The sequence below is a fragment of the Papio anubis genome, chromosome 10, assembly GCF_008728515.1.
Source record: "Papio anubis isolate 15944 chromosome 10, Panubis1.0, whole genome shotgun sequence".
In the NCBI taxonomy this organism is placed as follows: domain Eukaryota; kingdom Metazoa; phylum Chordata; class Mammalia; order Primates; family Cercopithecidae; genus Papio; species Papio anubis.
Window position 1 is genome coordinate 49,665,912 of NC_044985.1, and position 22,314 is coordinate 49,688,225.

The 22,314-nt window shown below is 37.6% G+C and overlaps 1 protein-coding gene across 7 annotated transcripts in view; it reads right to left on the reverse strand.

Annotated features, from left to right (window-relative positions):
- Positions 1 to 15,696, reverse strand: part of TTC21B (tetratricopeptide repeat domain 21B) — a 97,425-nt gene extending 81,729 nt beyond the window's left edge. For 5 of the 7 annotated variants that reach the window (XR_002516126.2, XR_002516127.2, XR_002516125.2 and 2 more), the window contains exons 1-6: positions 15,547 to 15,684; positions 11,438 to 11,567; positions 11,237 to 11,347; positions 7,002 to 7,168; positions 4,693 to 4,815; positions 2,545 to 2,702 (exon numbers count right to left, since the gene is read on the reverse strand). Coding sequence is in view for 4 of the 7 variants with exons in the window: in XM_031651317.1 (XP_031507177.1) it covers positions 2,545 to 2,702; positions 4,693 to 4,815; positions 7,002 to 7,168; positions 11,237 to 11,347; positions 11,438 to 11,567; positions 15,547 to 15,567 (710 nt within the window). In the remaining 3 variants the exon portion in view is untranslated. Of the gene's footprint in view, positions 1 to 2,544; positions 2,703 to 4,692; positions 4,816 to 7,001; positions 7,169 to 11,236; positions 11,348 to 11,437; positions 11,568 to 14,692; positions 14,868 to 15,546 lie in introns of all 7 variants that reach the window. The other 2 variants (XM_031651318.1, XM_031651315.1) reach the window with 2 other exon arrangements.
- Between the last annotated feature and the right edge of the window lie 6,618 nt (positions 15,697 to 22,314).

The following is a 22,314-nucleotide window of genomic DNA, read 5'->3' on the forward strand; positions in this document are numbered from 1 at the left end:
TGTGATGAAACACAACAGTACCACTCATGAAGTAATTGCCAAAACAACAAAACTGAATGTGAATTTAACCAAACCTCCAGATCCAACCACCAACTACAGAGGATAAAGCAACAAGTTGTACTACACCATGGCAGACAAACAACAAAATCTAGATCATGGAAAATGCTACAGGACAAAACACTGGTTTCTTTACCTTAAAAAGAAGGCAAGAAGAAAAAGAGAAGGGAAACAGGGAAATAGGAAGGCAGGAAGAAGGAGGGAGGGAGAGGGAAGAGGGGAAGGAGAGAGATAGGAAGGGAGAGAGAAAGAAAGAGTGAGAAAGAACTTACAGAGACTAGGAGAGAGCCTAGAGACTTTAAAGATATAAACCAATCACAATATGTAGACTTATTTGGATCCTGATTAAAAAGTAATTTATTTAAAAAACACAATATTTGAGACTAATGGTAATTTGAACACTGGATATTTGATATTAAAAAACTATTTTTAATTTTTTATATGTGATAATGACATTGTCATGTTGTAGAAGGAAAAGAATTATCCTATTTTTTCAATGCATCTTGTGATATTTACAAATGAAATGATGCAGAGTTTTGAATTTGCTTCAAACTGAAAATTAAACCCAGGAAGCAAACGGGGGTTTAGTCATGTGGTGATGGTAGCTGCGGGCAGGAAACAGATAAGAGTACCTCATGATGCTATTCTGTCTGCTTTTACATAAATCTGAAATTCTTCATAATAAATGATAGATGATCTTAGCAAAGATGTTACCAAGATGTTCGGTCCTGAGATAGCCATTAATATTTTGTCAGATATGGATGAAAGTTAGACATGCTTGCAAGTCACTTATTCTGAAGATTCTAAGACTATAAACCTTGATCCACACTGAAGTAAAGGTGACTTTCTATGCAATTTATACTTCATTTGTATCTTGAAAGGATCTTGCCTACTGTTTGCATGAGAAGTTCTATTAAGACATTCTGATTTTAAAGGTATATTTGTATTACCTATGAAATTTACTTTTCTGTGATTTCAGTATTAAGTGACATGAATTCATCCATTAGAAAGTATTGATTTGTGACTCAAATACATTTATTCTTGATCTCATGCCTTTAAATCACATCTATGTGTCAGTGACTCCAAAATATTAGCTATAGCCTAGGCCTCTCTCGAGAACTCCAGATTCAGACATACAGCTGCCTGCCCATACATCCATCTCTACTTTGACTTCTCATAGGCATTTCGAAATTACAATGTTGAAGGCTAAACTCCTTCCTTGCCCTGAAACCTTCTTTTTCCATAATCATCCTGTGCAGCTGAAGCAAACTGCATCCTCTAGTACAAGTAGTGGGTAAGAGCACAGAGTCTGGGACTAGAGTGCTCTGAATTTGAATCCTGACTCCACCACTAAGTAACTGTGTGGCTTTGGAGAAACTTCTCAACCTCTTTGTACCTTAGTCTACTCAGTTGTAAAACAGAAATACTAATAGTACCTTCCTCTTAGGGTTACCCTGGGAATAAATAGATAGCACTTCCTATGAGCCAGGCACTCTGAACACTTTACAACAGTTCATTATCATCATTGTTGTTGTTATTCTGGTAGTTCAGGCCACAAACCTTGGAATCACCTTAAACTATCCTTTCTCTTACTCCTAAACAAAATTGCTACAGGCCCAGACTCCAATCACTTCTCAAAGCACTTCCACAACTATACTGGGCCAGCCCCCACCATTTCTCAATGATGGCAACAGCTTTCAAAAGGTTCTCCCTGCTTCTGCCTTTGCCTGCTCGCCCAGTCTGTTTTGCACATGGCAGAGTGATTCTTTTAAAACAGAATTTAGATGATGGCATTCCTCTACTCAAAACCCTCCAGTAACCTCATGCTTCAGAAGAAAACCTCAAATCCTTATATGGCTGACAAGACCCTTCATCATCTAGCACGGGCTCACTCCCACCCTTTGTCTCAGACCTCACACCCTACTCACCTCTCTTACTCCTTCCCACTCCTCAAACATATGACATGTGCTCCCACCTCAGGGACTCCGCATTTGCTTTTCCTTCTTTCTGCAAAGTCTTCCCTCAAACATCTGCATGGCTTACTCCCTTACCTTCTTTAGAAGATGGCTCAAAGGTCTCAGCCGTCCATGACCATCCCATAAGACCGAACTCCTCAACACTCCCCATCTCTTTCTTGGTTTATCCTTCCCCTGTAGCACTTATACTTTCTAACACATACTACAGAATATACTTATTTGGTACGCTTAGTATATGGTTCCTCTCGCTTGAATATAAGCTTCATGACCACAGGGATATTGGTCTGTTTGCCTAAAGAGAGTATCTGTCTTAAAACAGGAATCAAATATTTATGTAAATCAATAAATTCAATGTTTAAAAGCAGTGTGACTTTAAGTATTTTCTTGGTTCCACACTGTTTGAAAACAATCAAATTTAAAAACTCTTATGAAAAAAATTCACATAGATTTCGCCTTTTCTCAAAATTATAACCAAATCCAAAGAGACTTGTGTCAACTTTTATTACTTAACCGTTGTGCTGTCTCAACCGTTTGGTCCCAATCCTGCAAGGCTAGTTGTAATTTCATTTTCTTAACAAAAGCGGGAAGGAAGCTTGGAAAGTTCACGATTATCTGGTTCACAGTCTCCAGGGCACCTGAATAATTCTGGCGCATCTCAAGGCATTGTGCCTAATGGAAGAGAAAAAAAGGTGCAGAGCAGGCAGAGTATGAGCATTTAATACTTACTGACTTTTCTGTGAGGAGCAGTTATCACTTTTAATGAGAGAAACAGTAAGTTTTTGTCAAAACAAAATTTTAAAACATCACAGAATAATACAAATACATTATATAAACTATTGTGTTTTAAAATTTACTTTTAAATGGCTGAAAAACATGATTAAAGGATAAAATTTTTTAAAATGTTCTTGGAAATACCATAAAATAATGTTTCCATTTAGAACAGGAAAATTGTCTTTTTAGATTAAAATGCTTCCAGGAAATGTTCAAGTAGTATCTAAAATTTTAAGAAATTTTAGAAACTTTGCATCTTTTTAAGAAATTATTTTCAGGTTAAAGAATATACAATTTTAAAGAAAAAGCAAAATAAAGTTCAAATAAATCCCTCTACTTCAACATTTTCACTTCTATGAATTATCTGAAGGAAATAACTGGAAAAGATCACACAGAAGTATATAGATGATATTTATGGCAGAATTGTTTATGTATAAAATAATCCCAAATGTACCTAGAGGAGAAAATTATAATATATCTATTTAATAAAATGTTAAGTAATCATTAAAAATGATGACCTAAATTTGTAGATGTATATTTACTGACATGAAGAGATATTATATATAATAGTTTAACTGTTTATTTCCAATGGTGATGTTCATTTTGTCATTCAGATGTTACTGTATTTTCTAAAAAAAGTTTTACTATGTTCATTTATTACTTTCATAGTCAGAAAAAATAAAGCTATAAATATAGTTAGTACATTAAAAAGAGATGATGAGGCAAATTTTTATCCAACAGCTTTTCTTTAAGAGAAGAAAAATGATCAAGACAAGTGTATGGCCAATTTCTACAGCAGTGACATTAGGTAAAACTTGAGGCCTGAACAAGATGTCCAACGGGCTTACTGTCCACACAAAGTGACAGGAAAAGTGATGTGGAGACATCAACAAAAGTCAACACATGAATCCTCTCCCCTTTCTTTTTTATCCCTCCAAATTACTGCTTATCTAACAGACTGTTGTTCCCAACTCATAATTTCTTTTTGCTGAGTCAAAAAAAAAAATTAAGGCATTTAGAAAGCATCAATGGGGATGGAAGAAAGGGTCCTAATTAAATATTTCCACCCATCAATGAGTTCTAACGACTCATCCCTCAAAATGTATGTCCAATCATGTTATTTCTCTGTTCAAAACTTTGTATTGGCTGCCTGTCTCTCTAATTGAAGGTAGAAGCCAAAGGCCTCACAGAACAGGCCCACCACTCCTCCTCATCCCCATCCCACCTTTCTTCCTCAGGCCTTCACTTCTGTTCTCTTTATTCAATCCACTTTGGCCTCCTTGCTAACCCTGAATACGCCTTAAGGTACCTGAACTCATCATCTCCTCTATTTGAAATACTTTCCCCAAGATGCTTGGAGGGCTTTAACCCTCACCTCCTTAAATGTCTTTGCTCAAATGTCACTTTCTCTGACCACTTCATGTAAAATTGGAAGTTCATGCCCCAGCTTTTACAGCTGTATTTTCCATTGTACTTACCACCTTCTAATATATTATATAACTTACTTATTTTGTTTATTGTCTGCCTCCATCAGTAGAATACAAGCTCCATAAAAACAGGTTTTCTCTTGCTCAGGGTTTCTAGTATCTAAAGGGACGCCTCACATACATAAGACACATGATAAATGCTGAGGAAAGAATGTCTGAACCAAAATAACAACAACAATAACAGTTACAGCTGATCCAGGATTCAGGAACTTTGGCAGGGAATACATTTCTCTAGTGTATTGCTCATCGTCTTATACAAATGCCAGTCCACCTTACAGCTGTGAGCTGACAACAGCATCATGAAAATTATCAACTTTTTTGAGCTACTTGGTTTTGTCAGGTTTCAAATATATTATGAATACATTTTGAAACATGATTTATTTACCCTAACTCCAACTCACCTTACCCAGCAGAGCAAAAGTATCATTCCCATCTTGGAGTCCCTCTTCAAAATACTTCAGTGCTTTTTTAGTGTAAGGGTCTTTTCCTCTTGTAATATCAAGCCATGCTTTCAAAACGTGTCCCTGTAAAATGAATAATTCTATTTTTACTTCTTTAGAAATGAAAATAAATAAATGTTAATGAAAGAGCCTACTGTCATTTTTCTGGCAATTAATAACAAAAAGGACTCTAACAAATATGTTATGAACAATAAAATTCTGTTAGTGAAATCACTTTTGAACCCTTGCCAGCCTAGTGTCTTGGGAACTATATTACAAATTTCAGCCTTTAACATTACTATTGAGCTCAATATTAAAATTAAGAAGCTTATCAAATATTCTATTAGTGTTAAAACCATTATTTTCTCTGAGACTTTGCTAGTAATTGATGAATAATAACACTTAAACATGTAATTCAATATATAGATGAGAATTTGTTGTCTCTTTTTGAGCAAACAGTCTAAATGAACTAAGATGAAATAACAGAAGATGTCTTGCTTCACATATCCTAAACATTCAGATGATCTGGCAACTATCTTCTTAACTTCTTTGATTAGTCCATTGAATTTCAAATGACAGGTGAACGGCCTGAAACATTAGAAACTGAAGAACTCATGGATATTTATCTTTACACAAGTCAGTGGGCCAATGGGTTGTAAGACACACAGGATTGAAAAGAAGACAAAAACTGGTTATTTTTCTTTTTAAGGTCAAATAAAAAACTGTGAAATATGCTCTTCTATTTAAAAAATCTAGGTTAACTGACAAATTTATAAATGTTTAACCAAGACTATATTCACCTCCCTGTATTTCACTGAAAATACAGATCAGAACCTTAACCAATGCTATGCACTAAATCAGTGCCATTATTTGAATGGTTTTAACTATTGTCTCTGTGTAGATGATTCCCAACCTATATTTCTAGCCCAAAACCTCTTCTAAATTTTTATTTTTCCAGAAGTTCATCTGTTATCTCCATCTTACTGTTCTGCCAGAACCAGAAATACAGCATGTCTTAAGTCAGATCACTTCCCTTTAAGATTAGTTTCTTACGCCAATGTATTTTCTATTTATGCTAACTGGTCTCTAATTTATTTAGGCTGAAAGCCTCAAAGACATCCTAATACATGACAACTTGTTATCTTTCCCAACTATTTATCATCAGTTCACAGGTCCTGTGGGTAATTTAAAAATTCTGAACTTTGTACTCACTGTACAATATTTTAGTGTCATGCCTCAAAAACTTCTGCAAGAAAGACTATCTTTTTTATTTTTGCTGCATTTCAGTTTATCCTCAAGCCACTTCATCCAAGAAACCATTGCTAAATTAATCTTCTGGATTTGCACTCTAATAAAATCACTACCATAATTAAAAGTCTTCAGTAGCCTCTCAAAGAATGTCAAATCAGACACAAATATTTCTAACTAGCAGTCAAGATCCTTCAATTTGTCTCAGTCTACTTCTCCAAGCTTTTCTTCCCTGCTCATTACCAACGTATCCTATGTTCCATCAAATATGAGTATCTCAGTGTACACTGAAGTAACATGTCTCATTTCCATCTATTATTTCTCACCTTGGGAGTATCTACTTCCCTTTTCCATAATCTTTGCCTGTTGAAATTGTATCCTTCTTTCAGGTTTTAGTTCAAATGCTAGTTCCTTCAAAAAAATTCTTTCACATTCTCTTAACACTTATGCATGTGATCTCTCCTTAATTTAAAACAGTGCCTAGCACAAACTAAGCAAGCAATATATGTTAGCTATTATTTTCTTGCATACTTTAATCACTTATCTCTCATATCATCTATCATTTTTCTCACAATATTAGCTGGGGATGTGCTCTATGCCACTACTGGATTATTCATTCATGAAAGTGAAGTTTATGTATTATTTTCCTTTACATTATTAACACTACAAATAATGGTGCCTTGTATCTACAGCTGTTCAATAAGGAGAGAGGGAGAAAAGGAAAGAACAAAATATGGAGGGAAGGAAAAAAAAGGGAAAAAAAAAGAAAGAGAAAAACAGAGGGAAGGAACCAGGCAGGGATCATTTAAGAGTTAGTAGCATAAAACTAACCTTAGAGAATCCCTATTCTATAATACACTATTAACTATATCGATAACCATAAGTGGGTTAAAATAAAGCTGTCATTTACAAAGTGGCAATAGAGTGGACAATAATAAAGAACTAAACCACAGATACTACTGGATAGATCAATAACGTAAGCATTTTTAATGTTATTATTTTAAAATCAGAAAAATAGCTACCTGTTTACTACCATCTGACATTTTGATCATTCTGTCAATATATTCTCTTGCTTTATCATGGCGACCAATGTGCCATAAAAATAAGCCTGCATGGTATAAGGCTTTCTCTCCAGCTCCTTTACGTTGTTCCTTCACTCTGGCATCTGATTCCAGAATAGCTTCTCTATCTGGGAGGGGAAAATGATATTAAATAAAAATTAAATTCTGGATCAAGTATTTATAAAAGGTCAGATAATTAACAAGGCAAAAAATGTACTTCTCTCTATAGTGGTACTGTCTAATAGAAATAAAATGCAAGCCATATATATATAACTTAAAATTTTCTAGTAGCCCTATCAAAGAAATAGAAGGAAACAATTAAAATTAATCTTAATGTTTTATTTAAGCTAATATATCTAAGATATAATTTCAGTGCATCATCGATAGAAATATTAATGAGATATTTTGCATGCTTTTTTCTTACTAACTGTGAAATGTGGTATTTCATACTAACAGCACATCACAATTAAGATGCTAAATTTTGGCTGGGCGCGGTGGCTCATGCCTGTAATCCTAGCACTTTGGGAGGCTGAGGCAGGTGGATCACGAGGTCAGGAGATCAAGACCATCCTGGCTAACACGGTGAAACCCTGTCTCTACTAAAAATGCAAAAAAAAAAAAATTAGCCAGGTGCAGTGGCATACACCTGTAGTCCCAGCTGCTGGGGAGGCTGAGGCAGGAGAATGGCATGAATCTGGGAGGCAGAGAGCTTGCAGTGAGCCGAGACCACGCCACTGCACTACAGCCTGGGTGACAGAGCAAGACTCTGACTCAAAAAAAAAAAAAAAAAAAGGCTATATTTTATTCAAAAATACTTGATTTGTAGTTTTCATAAAACTTATGGCTGAAAAGCAGATTTTTAGACTCAAGTTATTGCGAAATAAGTTTTCTAATAACTGAATCAAGTATCATTTTTAAATTTAAAAAGTAAATTAATTAGAATTAAATCAAATTTTAAATTCAGTTCCTCAAACTTACTAAAAAAGCTGTATATGGCCGGGCATGGTGGCTCACACCTGTAATCCCAGCACTTTGGGAGGCCAAGGTGGGTGGATCACCTGAGGTCACAAGTTTGAGACCAGCCTGGCCAACATGGTGAAACCCCAACTGAAAAAAGAAAAAAAAAAATAGGTGGGTGTGGTGGTGGGTGCCTGTAATCCCAGCTACTTGGGAGGCTGAGACAGGGAGAATTGCTTGAACCTGGGGGGTGGAGGTTGCAGTGAGCCTAGATCGCACCACTGCACTCCAGTCTGGGCAACAGAGGAGGTATATGGTCAAGGATCACTGCAATGCACAATACAGCTATAGAGTTCACATCATTTCCAAAATAGAAAGGCTGTATAGGCTAATATTTTTTAATAATAAGACTTGTAAAAATGTATAATGTTTCTAATCACAATTATTAGGAACAGGTCCACTACTGGTACTCAAAGTATTAATACTTCTTAAATACAATTCTAAAATATATAAACATGCCAGTTACTGTTATGGGCCAGTAAAAAGATGGCGTAATTGCTGATGTAGTTTAATACTGACTGCTCCCTTAAATAGATAACTCTATTCACTTACATTAAATCTATATACTCTCTCTCTCTCCTGCTTTCTCTCTCTCTATATATATATATACACATATATATATATACACACATATATATATACACACACACACACACACACACATATATATATATATAAAAGTATCTGCTTAGGACACAGAAGTCAATTATACCCAAACCCTGGATGGAATCAGAATCAGAATCAGCCATGCAATGAGGAAGAAGAAATGTAAGTTGAGCCCCGTGATTCCAACAGTTCTATCTTCCAGGAATGGCTACCAAGGAGAAAGGTATGTGACTCTTCCTTTCAACTCTAATGATACAAATTTAAATGTGAAATTAACAAGGTACAATATAACAAGTTAAGGAAACAAAACTGTTTCTGTAAGTCTACAGATTGCTTAGCAAGAAGACCCTTTTCTCCTCTCCCCACTCCCCATCCCTACAACCCCTTCAGAAGCGTTCATTAAACAGCCATGATACAGAAATGGAAAAAGAGAAAAAAAAACAAAAACAAAACAAAACAAAAAAACCTCACCAGGCAGGAGCAGGCATTGTACAGGAAATCTTTCCTACTCAGCTTTCCATCACGTCCCTAATGAGGTATCAATTAGCTCTAACACTGTCTGCACAAAGCTGTTGCCAGATCTCAGCTTTTTTATAAGCAGGGTTTACATAGGCATCCTGGAACAATGTATACTAACAATCTAGGACTTTCCTAGGTGGTATTTACAGACATCTGGGCCCCTACTAGAGTTCAAGTCCATTCAGTATCATCCTTGGTGCAAAGTAGAGTTAGCACTCAGGTTCCTCTAAACAGTATTTCTGATTCCATCGTTTCAGTGTCCTGCAAATCAGTTTCCAACAGAATCAACACTGGTAAGAATAACCAATTAAATAAAAACTTGATTCTAAAAAGAAATTATTTTTTTACTAATTTCTTTTATTTATACTGACTACAGCTCTCCCATGAAAATTCTCTGCTCTAGCTAAACACACTCCCACTGGAGTATGGAGAAAGGGGATCCACAGAAGAGCCTAAACCTGAACCACTTCCATGTATTTGCCCATCCATTTCTCCTCTCTGGCCAATACTCTTCATATTCAAATTCTACCAGTCCTTCAAAGATCAGATTAAGGTGCAAACTTTCAAAAGCCTTCTCAGCCTACTCTTCCAAATTAATAGTGCATATCAACTTCAATTAATTATAAACTCATTTGTTTCATTTTGTATTATTTAATAGAAACACTGGAATTTAATCTTTGTGGTTTTTACATTTTGTTTTTTCCACTAGATTACCAACTTGATGGCATGAACCAATTATTACAATTCTTTTGTAGCTTCTCACTGTATTAGGCATAGTTTCTTGGATAAATTAAGCACATATTTACATGTTTTAAATAACTTTGTATTGCTGGGCGCGGTGGCTCAAGCCTGTAATCCCAGCACTTTGGGAGGCCGAGACAGGCGGATCACAAGGTCAGGAGATCGAGACCATCCTGGCTAACATGGTGAAACCCCGTCTCTACTAAAAATACAAAAAACTAGCCGGGCGAGGTGGCAGGCGCCTGTAGTCCCAGCTACTCGGGAGGCTGAGGCAGGAGAATGGCGTAAACCCGGGAGGCGGAGCTTGCAGTGAGCTGAGATCCGGCCACTGCACTCCAGCCTGGGCGACAGAGCGAGACTCCGTCTCAAAAAAAAAAAAAAAAAAATAACTTTGTATTGATTTGCATATGTGTGAAGGAGGTATGCCATACTTGACTTTAGAAAAAAGTCTCATCTAATATTCAAGGAACCAGTCTACGACTTTTGTTTATTATCTAATTTTTTGAAACACAATCTATATTTACAATCCTATTAGCTGTTACTGGATATATATGGAAGAATATAACACTACTTCTTCTTTATTACATATAATTGGGAAACTCTTCTGCCTTCGCCATTAAGTTAACTATACATTAAGACAGTTCACATAACTTTATTTTTTATTTTCTGTTTTTTTTAGAGATGGGGGTCTAACTATGTTGCCCAGGCTGGCCTCGAACTCCTGGGCTCAAGTAATCCTTCACCTCAGCCTTCCGAGTTCCTGGGATTACTGGTTTGAGCCACTTAGCCTGGCAGTTTACACAACTTTAATTGCTGGTTTATGTATAAATTTCCTTCTATAATCTAGTCAACCTACTATTGCATAAAAATTTGCTGAGTATCTCTCAAGATATAGCCCTCATAAAGTGTTTTAAGGCTCTCAAGAAGCTTAATATACAGAAATAAACTGCATTGGCTGTATATTTGCACATAAGTTGTAAACTTGGCTGCTGCAGAGCAATTTATGCATATATAGTACCTGTTTTTTGGTACAACAATTACTAATATACATTCCCCTTTAAGTTGTCTAAAAAAAATCCCTATGTACTAATGAAATCTCTGCCGTAGGATATAAAGAACACGAAAGTAGTAGAAGACACATTTCTTGTGCCTGATGAATTTATACCCTTATCAGGAAGATAAATATAGTATAAATTATATCTATTGAAAACACATAATATAGTGTGATCAGACTGAATGACTTGATAACTGAGAAAAATCAAAATAAACTGAATAGGAAAAATTGTCCTAAGCATTGTATTTAAATACCATACCTGGATTAGGACTCATTTTATGGGCATATATCAGTGCAATTAGAGAACAAAGTGATACATCTTGTTTATTTTTAATAGCCTCAAATTCTCGAAGAGCTTCTTGAGTTTTACCTGAAAATCAAGATTATGATATGAAAAACTGTTCTTAGTAAAAAGCAAGAATTCAAAACTGATGGAACATGTTTAATGATTAACACGTACCTTCCATTAATGTGCCATAGGCATGATAAAACCTGAAGACTGGATCACTTCCATACCTCTTAATTCCTTCACTGGCAACCAGTAACACATGATGGAAATATCTCTCTTGACAATAGTAATTAATCAAAGTCTAAATGGAAATAATGAAAAAATGTTATAAAGGAATTCTGGTGCTCTGAAATACTCTTAAGAAGCAGATATTAATCTAACATCTAGAATAATGTAAAATTTAGGCAATGTGACTTTTTTCTTCCAAGTTTCTTAAAATACTGTTAATGGCTAGAACTCAATGCTAAGAATTGCAGAACTGAATGATCATAAAATTACTGAAATAATTCAATGTTTTCTAATAATTTAAATCCTTTTTCCTAAAGTTTTTGTTAACAGCATCGAAATGAGGCTGCTTTCGCCATTTTTCCTTTGCCCACATTTTCCTGAATGTTTTAGAAAACAGAAAGGCAGACAATAAACATGAACTAAAACAATAAAAATTAAAATTAAAAAAAAAAGACAAAAGGCTTCCATTGCCAGACCATAGGTTTCTTTAAAAAAAAAAAAAAAAAAACCTTCTTTTCAAAATATCCAGTATTTTATTACAGCATTACAAAGTAATGACAAATTAAATTCTTCAACGTATCATCAAATGTTATCTTACTTGGCTTTGAGTTCTGTGACAAATAAATTGTCAGTTAAAAATAAATAAACTATTTTTCAATGAAAATGGTTGTCTTTAAGCTTTTTCCAAAATTATATTATTTCCATATACAAGACAAAACTATCAGGACCTACTAACTTCTGAATAAAAATGGGCCTGTGCTGTCTACCATTTTTCTTAGGATTATGTCTAAGGCTTGGTTGCTAACCTAATCAAAGACAGAAACTACACTTTCCCGCCATCACTACGATACACCTGATTCACCAGAAAGCAGTTTGGGCCACCCCATACCTCCTACCTACCTGTACTCTACAGCTTGTTCAGTAGCAGTGAGAAATACAGTAACTAAGTGACACGACTGAAATCTAAGGGTGTCTAGACAGCTCTGGTTTTTTTGTTTGTTTGTTTTGTTTTGTTTGAGATTCTGTTACTCAGGCTGGAGTGGCGCAATCTCTGCTCACTGCAATCTCTGCCTCCTAGGTTTAAGCGATTCTCCTGCCTCAGCCTCCTGAGCTGGGACTACAGGCACGCACTACCACGCCTGGCTAATTTTTGTATTTTTAAGTAGAGATGGGGCTCCCCATGTTGGCCAGACTGGTCTTGAACTCCTGACCACAAGTGATCCGCCCACCTAGGCCTCCCAAAGTGCTGAGATTACAGGTGTGAGCCACCACGCCCGTCCGACAGCTCTGTTGTATATCGTCTCTTGATTTTGGAGGGCTATAGTCCATGTACTTCTCTAGATCAGTTAGGCAACCGTTCTCTGTAATTTTACTCTGCCTCCCTCCTTGTGATCACTGCTCCCTACTCTCCTTTTTAGCCATGTTTCTTAAAAGTGTGATCTACACCCCATCTCCAGACCCCCACAACACACTTCAGTGAAGTGCAGTTTTCCTTCAATGCTCCATTCCCTAAAGTTGCAAAATGACCTCTTACTTTGCCACAACTAAGGACACATTTGATACGTTACTTGACTTCTGCACACTATCACTAAGCATCTATAATCCTCCTGAAAGGCAGTGATATAGAACCATAAAAAGGACAGGAATTTAAAGGCAAAAAGACCCGGCTTCAAATCTCTAGTCCTTCTTACAATGCCTCAGTCTGCTCATTTATAAAATGCTGTTAGTAATGCAAATATACAGGTCACTGTGAGAATTAATTAAGATATCATAGTATAAGAGTTCTATTCTGAAAAAAATAAGTTCCTCTGATCCCATATGTTAATGGAATAAAAAAAAAAATGTGTCCTACCAAGACCTCTTCTCTATGTTCCAGATTCGTATTTCCATTTTCCACCTGCTACCCAAGTCAGGTACTCTGTTACTCATGAATCCTCCCTTCCTATTTGCCAAGTCTCTCTAAGTCGAACCACTCAGTAGGTTCTTCTATTTCTCTAGTCTAACTCCCACTAAACATACCTAGTGCCACTGCCTTGGTTCAGGTTAGATGGTTCAATCTAAAACATTTACTGACTGCCTACTAGTACCCAGGCACTGGGCTAGGTACTATGAATAGAAAGATGAGTAAGACACAGTTCCTGTCCCCCCAAAAAACTTATATTTTTCAGATGAGACTGTAATCTGAAGACTAACTGAAATACAATGTAGTAAATGTAAGAAAAGAGCTTATAAACTGCTTTGGGCACGTGGGATAGTAACATTTGGACAGCTTTGAAAACTGAATGTGGCGTGAGGGGAGGATGGATGACTAAAATCAAGGGAAAGATTATTGGGGAGGATTTCAGAGCTGACTCTTGAATTGCAAACCCCTCACTCTCCCTTCACACACATATACACTCTATTTTCTTTTCATGATTCTTGAGGAGGGTATAGGAGTTAGGAAGAGGAACTGCAACAACACAGATAAGAAATCATCAATGGTACATTGGGATGGTAGTGGTGATGAAGATGAGTAAAAGCCACTCCATACTCTAGAGCAGGGTTTGGCAAACTACAGGCTGTGGGCCATATCTGGCTGGCTGTCTGTACAGCCAGTGAACTAAGAATGGTTTTTATATTTTCCAGCTGTCAAGAAAAAAAAAAAAGAAAAATATTTCATAACGTGAAAATTCATGAAAGTCAAATTTCAGTGTTCATAAATAAAGTTTTATTGAAACAGCCATGCTCATTTAAGTATTGTCTATGGCTGTTTTGAATGACAATGGCCAAATAGATGTGATAGACCATATGGTACATAAAGTCTAAAATGTGTACTATTTGGCCCTTTGTTGAGAAAGTTTGCCATTCCCTGCTCTGGAGGCTTAAGTAGGACAGAGAGTATTGGATGATGAGGTTGGAGAGGAAGGTGGGGTGAAGAGCCTCACATTAAGTACTTGGGCTTGATCCTCAAGTCTAAGTGATGAGGAACCCCATTTTTACATTAAAGTGTTTTTATTAGAAAGTTAATTTGGGTGGCAGTGCAAAGAATACATTTACGGGAATGAAAAAATTTAAGGATATAGGGGGATAGCTAGAACAGAGGATAATGTAAAACTTCAGGCAGAAAAATAAGACATTTCAGCATTCCCTAACCTCCCGCACTGCCAAATTGTCCTCCATCCACTTATCACCATCTCACAGGATACACATCTTATTTACCTATTTGTTGTCTGACTCCTCCTACTCAAATGTAAGCTCCAAGATTGGAAGAGTTTTTCTTGGTTTTATTATTTCAGTGCGTAGAACAGTGCTAGATACATATGAGGCATTCGACAGATACTTGTTGAGTCAACTGAATTCGGGTTTTTCCCCAGCATTAATTAGCCTGTAAAATCTGAGAAGGCAGAAACTGTTCAGTTTCGCTCACTGCCATCTCCAGCTTCTAATAGACATACAGTAAACCCTTCATAAATATTTGCTGAACGAGTGATTCAGTGAACAAATGAATAGGGAAGACCAACATCCGAAAAGTTATTTTATTTTCAAGCCTCGTGTCTTTGACTGTTTTATATCAGCCTTTCTTAAGTTGACCGTCATTGCTGAATGGATGAGTCAGTGATAAACAGATTAGACCATCACCCTAAAATAACGACTCCTCCACTTTTAAGTCTCACGTCTTTAATGGGTTTCCTATAATATATCTTTCTGGGCTCTTTTTACTGTCCATTGTGGGAGCTGACACTAGTTTGCCTTAAGACCTTAAAAATCGCACCTGGAGGCGCAGTGTCATAGGTAACCCAAGCTTTCCTAGTAAATATGATGCAAAAGTAAACACAACCAACAGCATGGGGACTAGCAGCAATTCAGAAACAGCGCGCGGGCTGGCTGCCCAGACCTGGGCTTCCCCAGCAGGGCCCGCGGAGACCCGCCGTAGGCAGAGGCTGCAGGCCCACCCTGCAACCCGAGCGGCCGGGGCATCGCAGAGAAACAGCGGCCTAGGGAAGCCACCCGAGCTCCCTCCGCGCCCCTGGGCCAACAGGCCGCAAAGGAACTCCGCCCGCCCGCCCGGTCACCTTCAATTCCTGGGAGTCCATGGCTGCCCCGAGGCTGGGCCGCGGGGCTGGGGGGCGTTGTATCGCCGCAGCCCAAAACAAGATGCAGAATTCAGTGTCCCCAGCCTCCCGGAGCCAGCTAACTCCCAGGGACCCGGCGGGAGGGGCGGGGTCGCGCCGCCATTGGCTGTCGGAGGGAGGGGCGGGCCTGTGTGGCGGGGATCGTGCTGTAGTGGAGAAGGCGGGGCGGGGACCGGGAGGGAGAGCTGCGAGGGCGACCCTGGAGGATTGGGGCTGGGAAAAGGGCCTCCGTCGGGTAGTGCAGCTGGAAAAGGAGGTCACACTGGGAAACGGCTGTGTGAGGACAGTGGGTGGACGGGCCGAGGAAATTGAATTAAGGAATAAAGGAAACTGAGTAGGAAGAAGGGGAAGTCTGTTTCCTGTCACTGGTTGTAAAGGAAGACACCATTTTCTGTACGTTTGTCTGGAGGCCGATTCCCGCAGTGCGGCTCTCGGCAAGGCTCTGCCGGCGCGGGAAAAAGCGGTCAACTTTCACGTGGGCAAGTTGTTTTATGGCCACAAGGTGGCGCAGAAAAATACCCGTTTTTAACAGAAATGCGGTGAGCTTGGGCCCGTCTTTGCAGGCGTTGCTGCAATCTTTGTTAGAATGCATGTTCAGTTAGCCCGTTTTTACCAGCCCCGATAATAAGAGGGACAAATAAGTTAAACTTCCAGAAAATTAGTGTCTGTGTTTTAAATGATACTGTTGATTTTAAACTGAGAATAAAATGAATCCCAATACAAATTTTTTATGTTTGCACCCAGTAGGCAACTCGATCAGTTACACATAGATTTCTTAAGTCCAGAAAATTAAATGGAAATATAATAGACTAAGACATTTTCTATTTCTGCTTAAATAAATATTTAAAATAGTGCTTAAGGTCTGAGATTTAAGTGATCTTCGCAGAATCTTTCACGTGGATTCCAAATTTTGATCCTAGTGTTAATTATCTTACTTTAGTTGACATGATACGTAGTTGTCTTTTTCAGATTTTAAGTTTCTTAAGGAGTTTATAAACTGACTTTTCCCCCATGCCAATAGGTTATGTAAGGACAGTCTTGAGAAAAAAAGGTAGCTACTATCCTAGGCTTTAAGGTGAAGCAATATTTCTCACTGGTTTCTTTTTAAAGGGATTCACCACATATTTTCAGGAGCATTTTTTTTCCTTTCCAATATTCGTAGTCCAGCTAAATGTCTGTGGTGATGAACAACTGGTGATATCCGTTTGTCTGATTTTCAAAGCTGCGGATTAATCCGCACTTGGTATACAGCAAAGAATGCCACAAGGCCAGGGTGCTCAATGAAGTGTATAATCTTGAACTGTAAAACCTTTGGTTATAAGAGAAAAGTTCATCTGTAAGGATATATCTCAGGATCATGGTTAACAGAACAGATGATCAACCTACCTTTTGGAGCTCTTTAAAGTCATATTAATTTAGCCTCGTATTCTCTTCACTGAATTTTGTTCTAAGGTTGAATTATTTAGCATGAAACACCAAGCCTGACGTTTCATAAATGTTTGTTGGAATAAAAGTACTCTGAGATTTGCTTTGACACTCACAGTGACTTGGTGTGCCCTGTGCCCTGATTAGATCTCATGTAAGAAATTTATTTTGGATCTCAGGCCAGGAAAAACTCTTGTCTTCCCTGAAAAATCGATGTGTTCCTTAGCAGTAACATTTTTATCGGCTCACTTTTACTAGCTACAAACTTTTGAGTCTGATATCCAAGACCCTTCACCTCATTGTCTTTTCAAGCCTTATCTTCTACCTCCCCTTCAAGGAGCCTTTATTCCGGCTCAGTGGGACAAATATTCCTTCTTCTGGGAATGCTTTCCCCTACTTTGTTTTGAGCCCTTTCTTCACCTGAGAAAATCTCTTTCTTCTGAGTTCTTTTCAAATTTCGTGAAGTCTTTAAGGATCACCATAACTGGATGGGTATAAAAATATCACAGTGTAGTGGCAAGAATACCCTCTCCTGCATCTGAGGTGGAGCTCCTATTATGCTATCTACTTTTGTGACTTGCGGAAGTAATTTCCCTAAGCCTCATTTTCCTTATTTACTAAAGAAACTGAATGCCTTACAGACATATTAAAAGTTCCTGACACGTAATAGGCATTGTATAACCAATAGTTTCCATTAAACATGTAGTGCTCTGTAGCAGCGGTCCCCAACCATTTTGGCACCAAGGACCAATTTGGTGGAAGACAATTCACAGAAGATAAATTTTCCATGGATAGGGGTAGGGGGGATGGTTTCAGGATGAAACTACTGCACCTCAGATCATCAGATTCTTATCTAAGAAGCATGCAGCCTAGATCCCTCGCATGCACAGTTTATAATGGGGTTTGCATTCCTACAAGAATCTAATGCCTCGCTCATCTGACAGCAAGTGGAGCTTGGGGTAATGCTTCCTTTCCTGCCCTGCAGCTGGCCTCCTGCTGTGCACCCCATCCTGCTGCGTACCCCATCTCGCTGTGTAGTACTGGTTTGCAGCCCTCAGATTGGGGACCACTGCTCTATAAGACTTATTACACTTGCATAGTCCTTGTATTATAGTTATAGCATATTTTTGTTTGTTTGTTTAATGTTCTCTACCAGATGATGAGCACTATAAAGCTAGATAATATAATGTAGCAGTTAACAGCTTGGTCTCCAGAAATAGGTCACTGGCGTTCAGACCTTAATATTACTACTCACTAGCTATTCAGTTGGAAAAGTTACTTAACTTCTCTGTGTACTTCAGCTGTAATATCAGACTAACACCTCAGAAAATTGTTAAGAAGACTAAATAAGTTAATATTTAAAGCACAGAGCAGTATTAGGGGTATGGTAAGTACTGAATTACTGTTACCTGTAATCACTTATACTCCCAACTACTCCAAACAGAGAACAGTATTGATCACAGAAGTATTTAGAAAGTTTTATAGCACTGATAGTTTCTTTTAATCATGTCTGTGTTTGATTTTCTCCTCCTCCAATTCTTATGCTGATCCACTTGTTGCTGTATTATTTTATATATTCAAATTAAAGAAAAACACTTAGGAAAACTAGGGAGTTTTGGTAACAAACAAAATAAAAGTAAACACACTAAAAATAAAACAGAGGTAAGTATATGTCATCATTAAATTTGGGAGGTGAAAATAACGTTAGCAGCTTGAACAATTTTATTTTACAAAAGAGTAAGATGAAGCCCAAAGCTAAGACCAGTAGTTTTCCACCGTCCAATCTAGCCTGCACAACAATTGTGAATAAGAAGAAGAGTGTTTGCCTTTTCTTTCTTTTGAAGGCTTAGTAAATTAAATTAAATTTGGCCTAAAGAAACCTTCATACACACTGCACCATAATCTATACGTAAACAAACTGAAATGTAACTAAAAGTGTATTTTTTAAACAACCAAGTTTTGCCCAATCATATCAGCCAATCACAAGTGGCAAACTGGTCAGACATGTTCTAATAAGGCAAATACCAAACTATAACCAATCAGGCTGTTTCTGTATGTTCCTTCCTTTTTCTGTCTGTAGATACTACCTAAAGAAGCTGCTGGGTAGACCTCTCTGAACCTTGACTGGTTCCAAGTGCTGGCCAATTCATGAATCATTTTTTTGCTCAAATAAACTCTGCTAAATTTATCTCAAAATGTTTTTTTAACATTATTACTATAAAATTGAAATGATATATAGAAGTTAAAAAGGTGTGAAATCCAAACAAACTAGCACATAATTCAGTCTCAGAGGCAACATCATGGAACAGTTAGAAGGTTAACTGAAATCAGAATTGCTGAGTTGTTAGAGTTCTGTCCCTCAATAAGTTTGCAACTTTGGGTAAGTCATAAACTTTTTAAAAAGAAATTATTTATTTTAGGCTGGATGCAGTGACTCATGCCTGTAATCTCAGCACTTTGGGAGGGTGAGGTGGGCAGATCACTTGAGGTCAGGAGTTCAAGACCAGCATGGCCAACATGGTGAAACCCCATCTCTACTAAAAACACAAAATTTGCTGGGCATGGTAGCAGGTGCATGTAATCCCAGCTGCTGAGGTGGAGACAGAAGAATTGCTTGAACCGGGAGGTGGAGGTTGCAGTGAGCTGAAATCACACCACTGCACTTCAGCCTGGGCAACAGAGTGAGACTCTGTCTTAAAAAAAAAAAAAAGTATTTTATTGATGCATAATAGATATTTATTATTTCAGTTACATGAGATAATATAGATTCATTCTTCATAAAGATCTAATCAGTGTGCTTGGGATCTCATCACTTTAATTATATGTCCTTTATTTATGCTAGAACCATTCTAATTATTCTAACTATTTTGAAAAGCACAATAGAATATTGTAAACTTTACTCACCCTACTGATCTGTCTCACACTAGGTCTTATTTCTTCTGTCAACTATATATTTGTACACATTAATCAATTTATCTTCTTTCTGCTCCTTCCATACCCTTCATGTCCTCTGGTAACCACCAATCTACTCCCTATTTTCATGAGATTGATTTTTTAGCTCCGACAGGTCAGTGAGAACACACAATATTTGTCTTTCTGTGCTTGGCTTATTTCTCTTTAATATACTGACGTCCAAATCCATCCATGTTGCTGTAAATGACAAGACTTCATTGTTGTGGCTGAACAATATCACATTGTGTATATATACCAAATTTTCTTTATCCATTCATTCATCGATGGGCACTTAGGTTGATTCCATATTTTGGCTCATGTGAATAGTGTTGCAATAAACATGGAAGTGCAGATCTTTTTCAGTATACTGATTTTCTTTCTCTTGAATATATACTCAGTGGAATTGGTGGATCATATGGTAGTTCTATTTTTAGTTTCTTGAGGGAACTCCATCCTGTTATCCATAATGGCTGTACTAATTTATATTTCCACCAACAGTGTATGAGTGTTCCCTTCTCCACATCCTCACCAGCATCCGTTATTGCCTGTCTTGTTGATCAAAAGCCATTTTAACTGGTGTGAGATGATATCTCATTGTAGTTTTGATTTTTATTTCTCTGATTATTAGTGATGAGCAATTTTTCATATCCCTGTTAGGCATGTGTATGTCTTCTTTTGAGAAAAGTCTGTTGAGATCTTTTGTTCATTTTTAAATCAGATTTTTTTTTCCTATTGAGTTGTTTGAGCTCCTTAAGTATTCTGGTTTTTCATCTCTTCTTAGATGGCGAGCTTATAAACATTTTCTCCCATTCTATGGCTTATCTCTTCACTGTGATGATTGTTTCCTTTGCTGTCCAGAGGATGTAATCCCATTTATCTGTTTTTGCTTCGATTGCCTATGCTGTTGAGGTTTTACACATAGAATTTTTTCCTATATCAATGTCCTGGAGCATTTCCTCAATGTTTTCTTCTAGTAGTTTCAAAGTTTCAGGTCTTAGATTTAAGTCATTAATTCATTTTGATTTGATTTTTGTATATGGGGGGAATTTGGGGCCTAGTTTCATTCTTCTACATTCGGTTACACAGTTTTCCCAGCACCCTTTGTTGAAGAGACTGTCCTTTCCTCACGGTGTTCTTGGAGCCTTGTCAAAAATAGATTGACTGTAAAGGCATGGCTTTACATCTAGGTTCTCTGTTCTCGTCCATTAGTCTATGTGTCTGTCCTGTACACATTATATGGTCTATGCCCACACAATACTGTTTTGGTACTATAGTTTTGTCATAAATTTTGAAGTGAGATAATATGATGCCTCTAGCTTTGTTCTTTTTGTTCAGGATTGTTTGGGCTATTAGGGGTCTTTTGTGGTTCCAGGTAAATTTTAAGATTATTTTTTCAATTTCTATGAAGAATTTCATTCTTATTTTGATAAGGATTGTGCTGAATCTGTAATTTGCTTTGAATAGTATTGCCATTTTAACAATACTATTCTTCCAATCTATGAGCATGGAATATCCTTCCATTTATTTGTGTGTCCTCTCCAGTTTCGTTCATCAGTGTTTTACCATTTTCCTTATAAAGATCTTTCACATCTCTGGTTAAATTGACTTCTAGGTATTTTATTTTATTTTTATTTTTTAGCTATTGTAAATGTGATTGCTTCTTGATTTCCTTTTCATATTGTTTGCTGTTGGCATATATAAATGCTACTGATTTTTGTGTATTGATTTTGTATCTTGCAACTTTACTGAATTCATTTGTCAGTTCTAAGTTTTTTTTGATGGAGTCTAGGATTTTCTAAATATAAGATCATATCATCTGTGTTCAGGGCTAATTTGACTCTTCCTTTCAAATATGGATGTCCTTTATTTCTTTATCTTGCCTAATTGCTCTAGCCAGGAGTTCCAGTATTATGTTAAAGTGGTAAAAGCAGGCATCTGACCGGTCACAGTGGCTCACGCCTGTAATCCCAGCACTTTGGGAGGGCGAGGTGGGCGGATCACGAGGTCAGGAGATCGAGAGCATCCTGGCTAACACGGGGAAACACGTCTCTACTGAAAATACAAAACATTAGCCAGGCGTGTTGGCGGGCACCTGTAGTCCCAGCTGCTTGGGAGGCTGAGGCAGGAGAATGGCGTGAACCTGGGAGGCGGAGCTTGCAGTGAGCTGAGATTGCGCCACTGCACTCCAGCCTAGGTGACAGAGCGAGACTCCTTCTCAAAGAAAAAAAAAAAAAAATAGGCATCTTTGTGAGAGGTGACAAGGTGCTAGCAGCCCTTGCTCCCGGCGCCTCTTGGCCTCGGTGTCCACTCTGGGGGTGCTTGAGGAGCCCT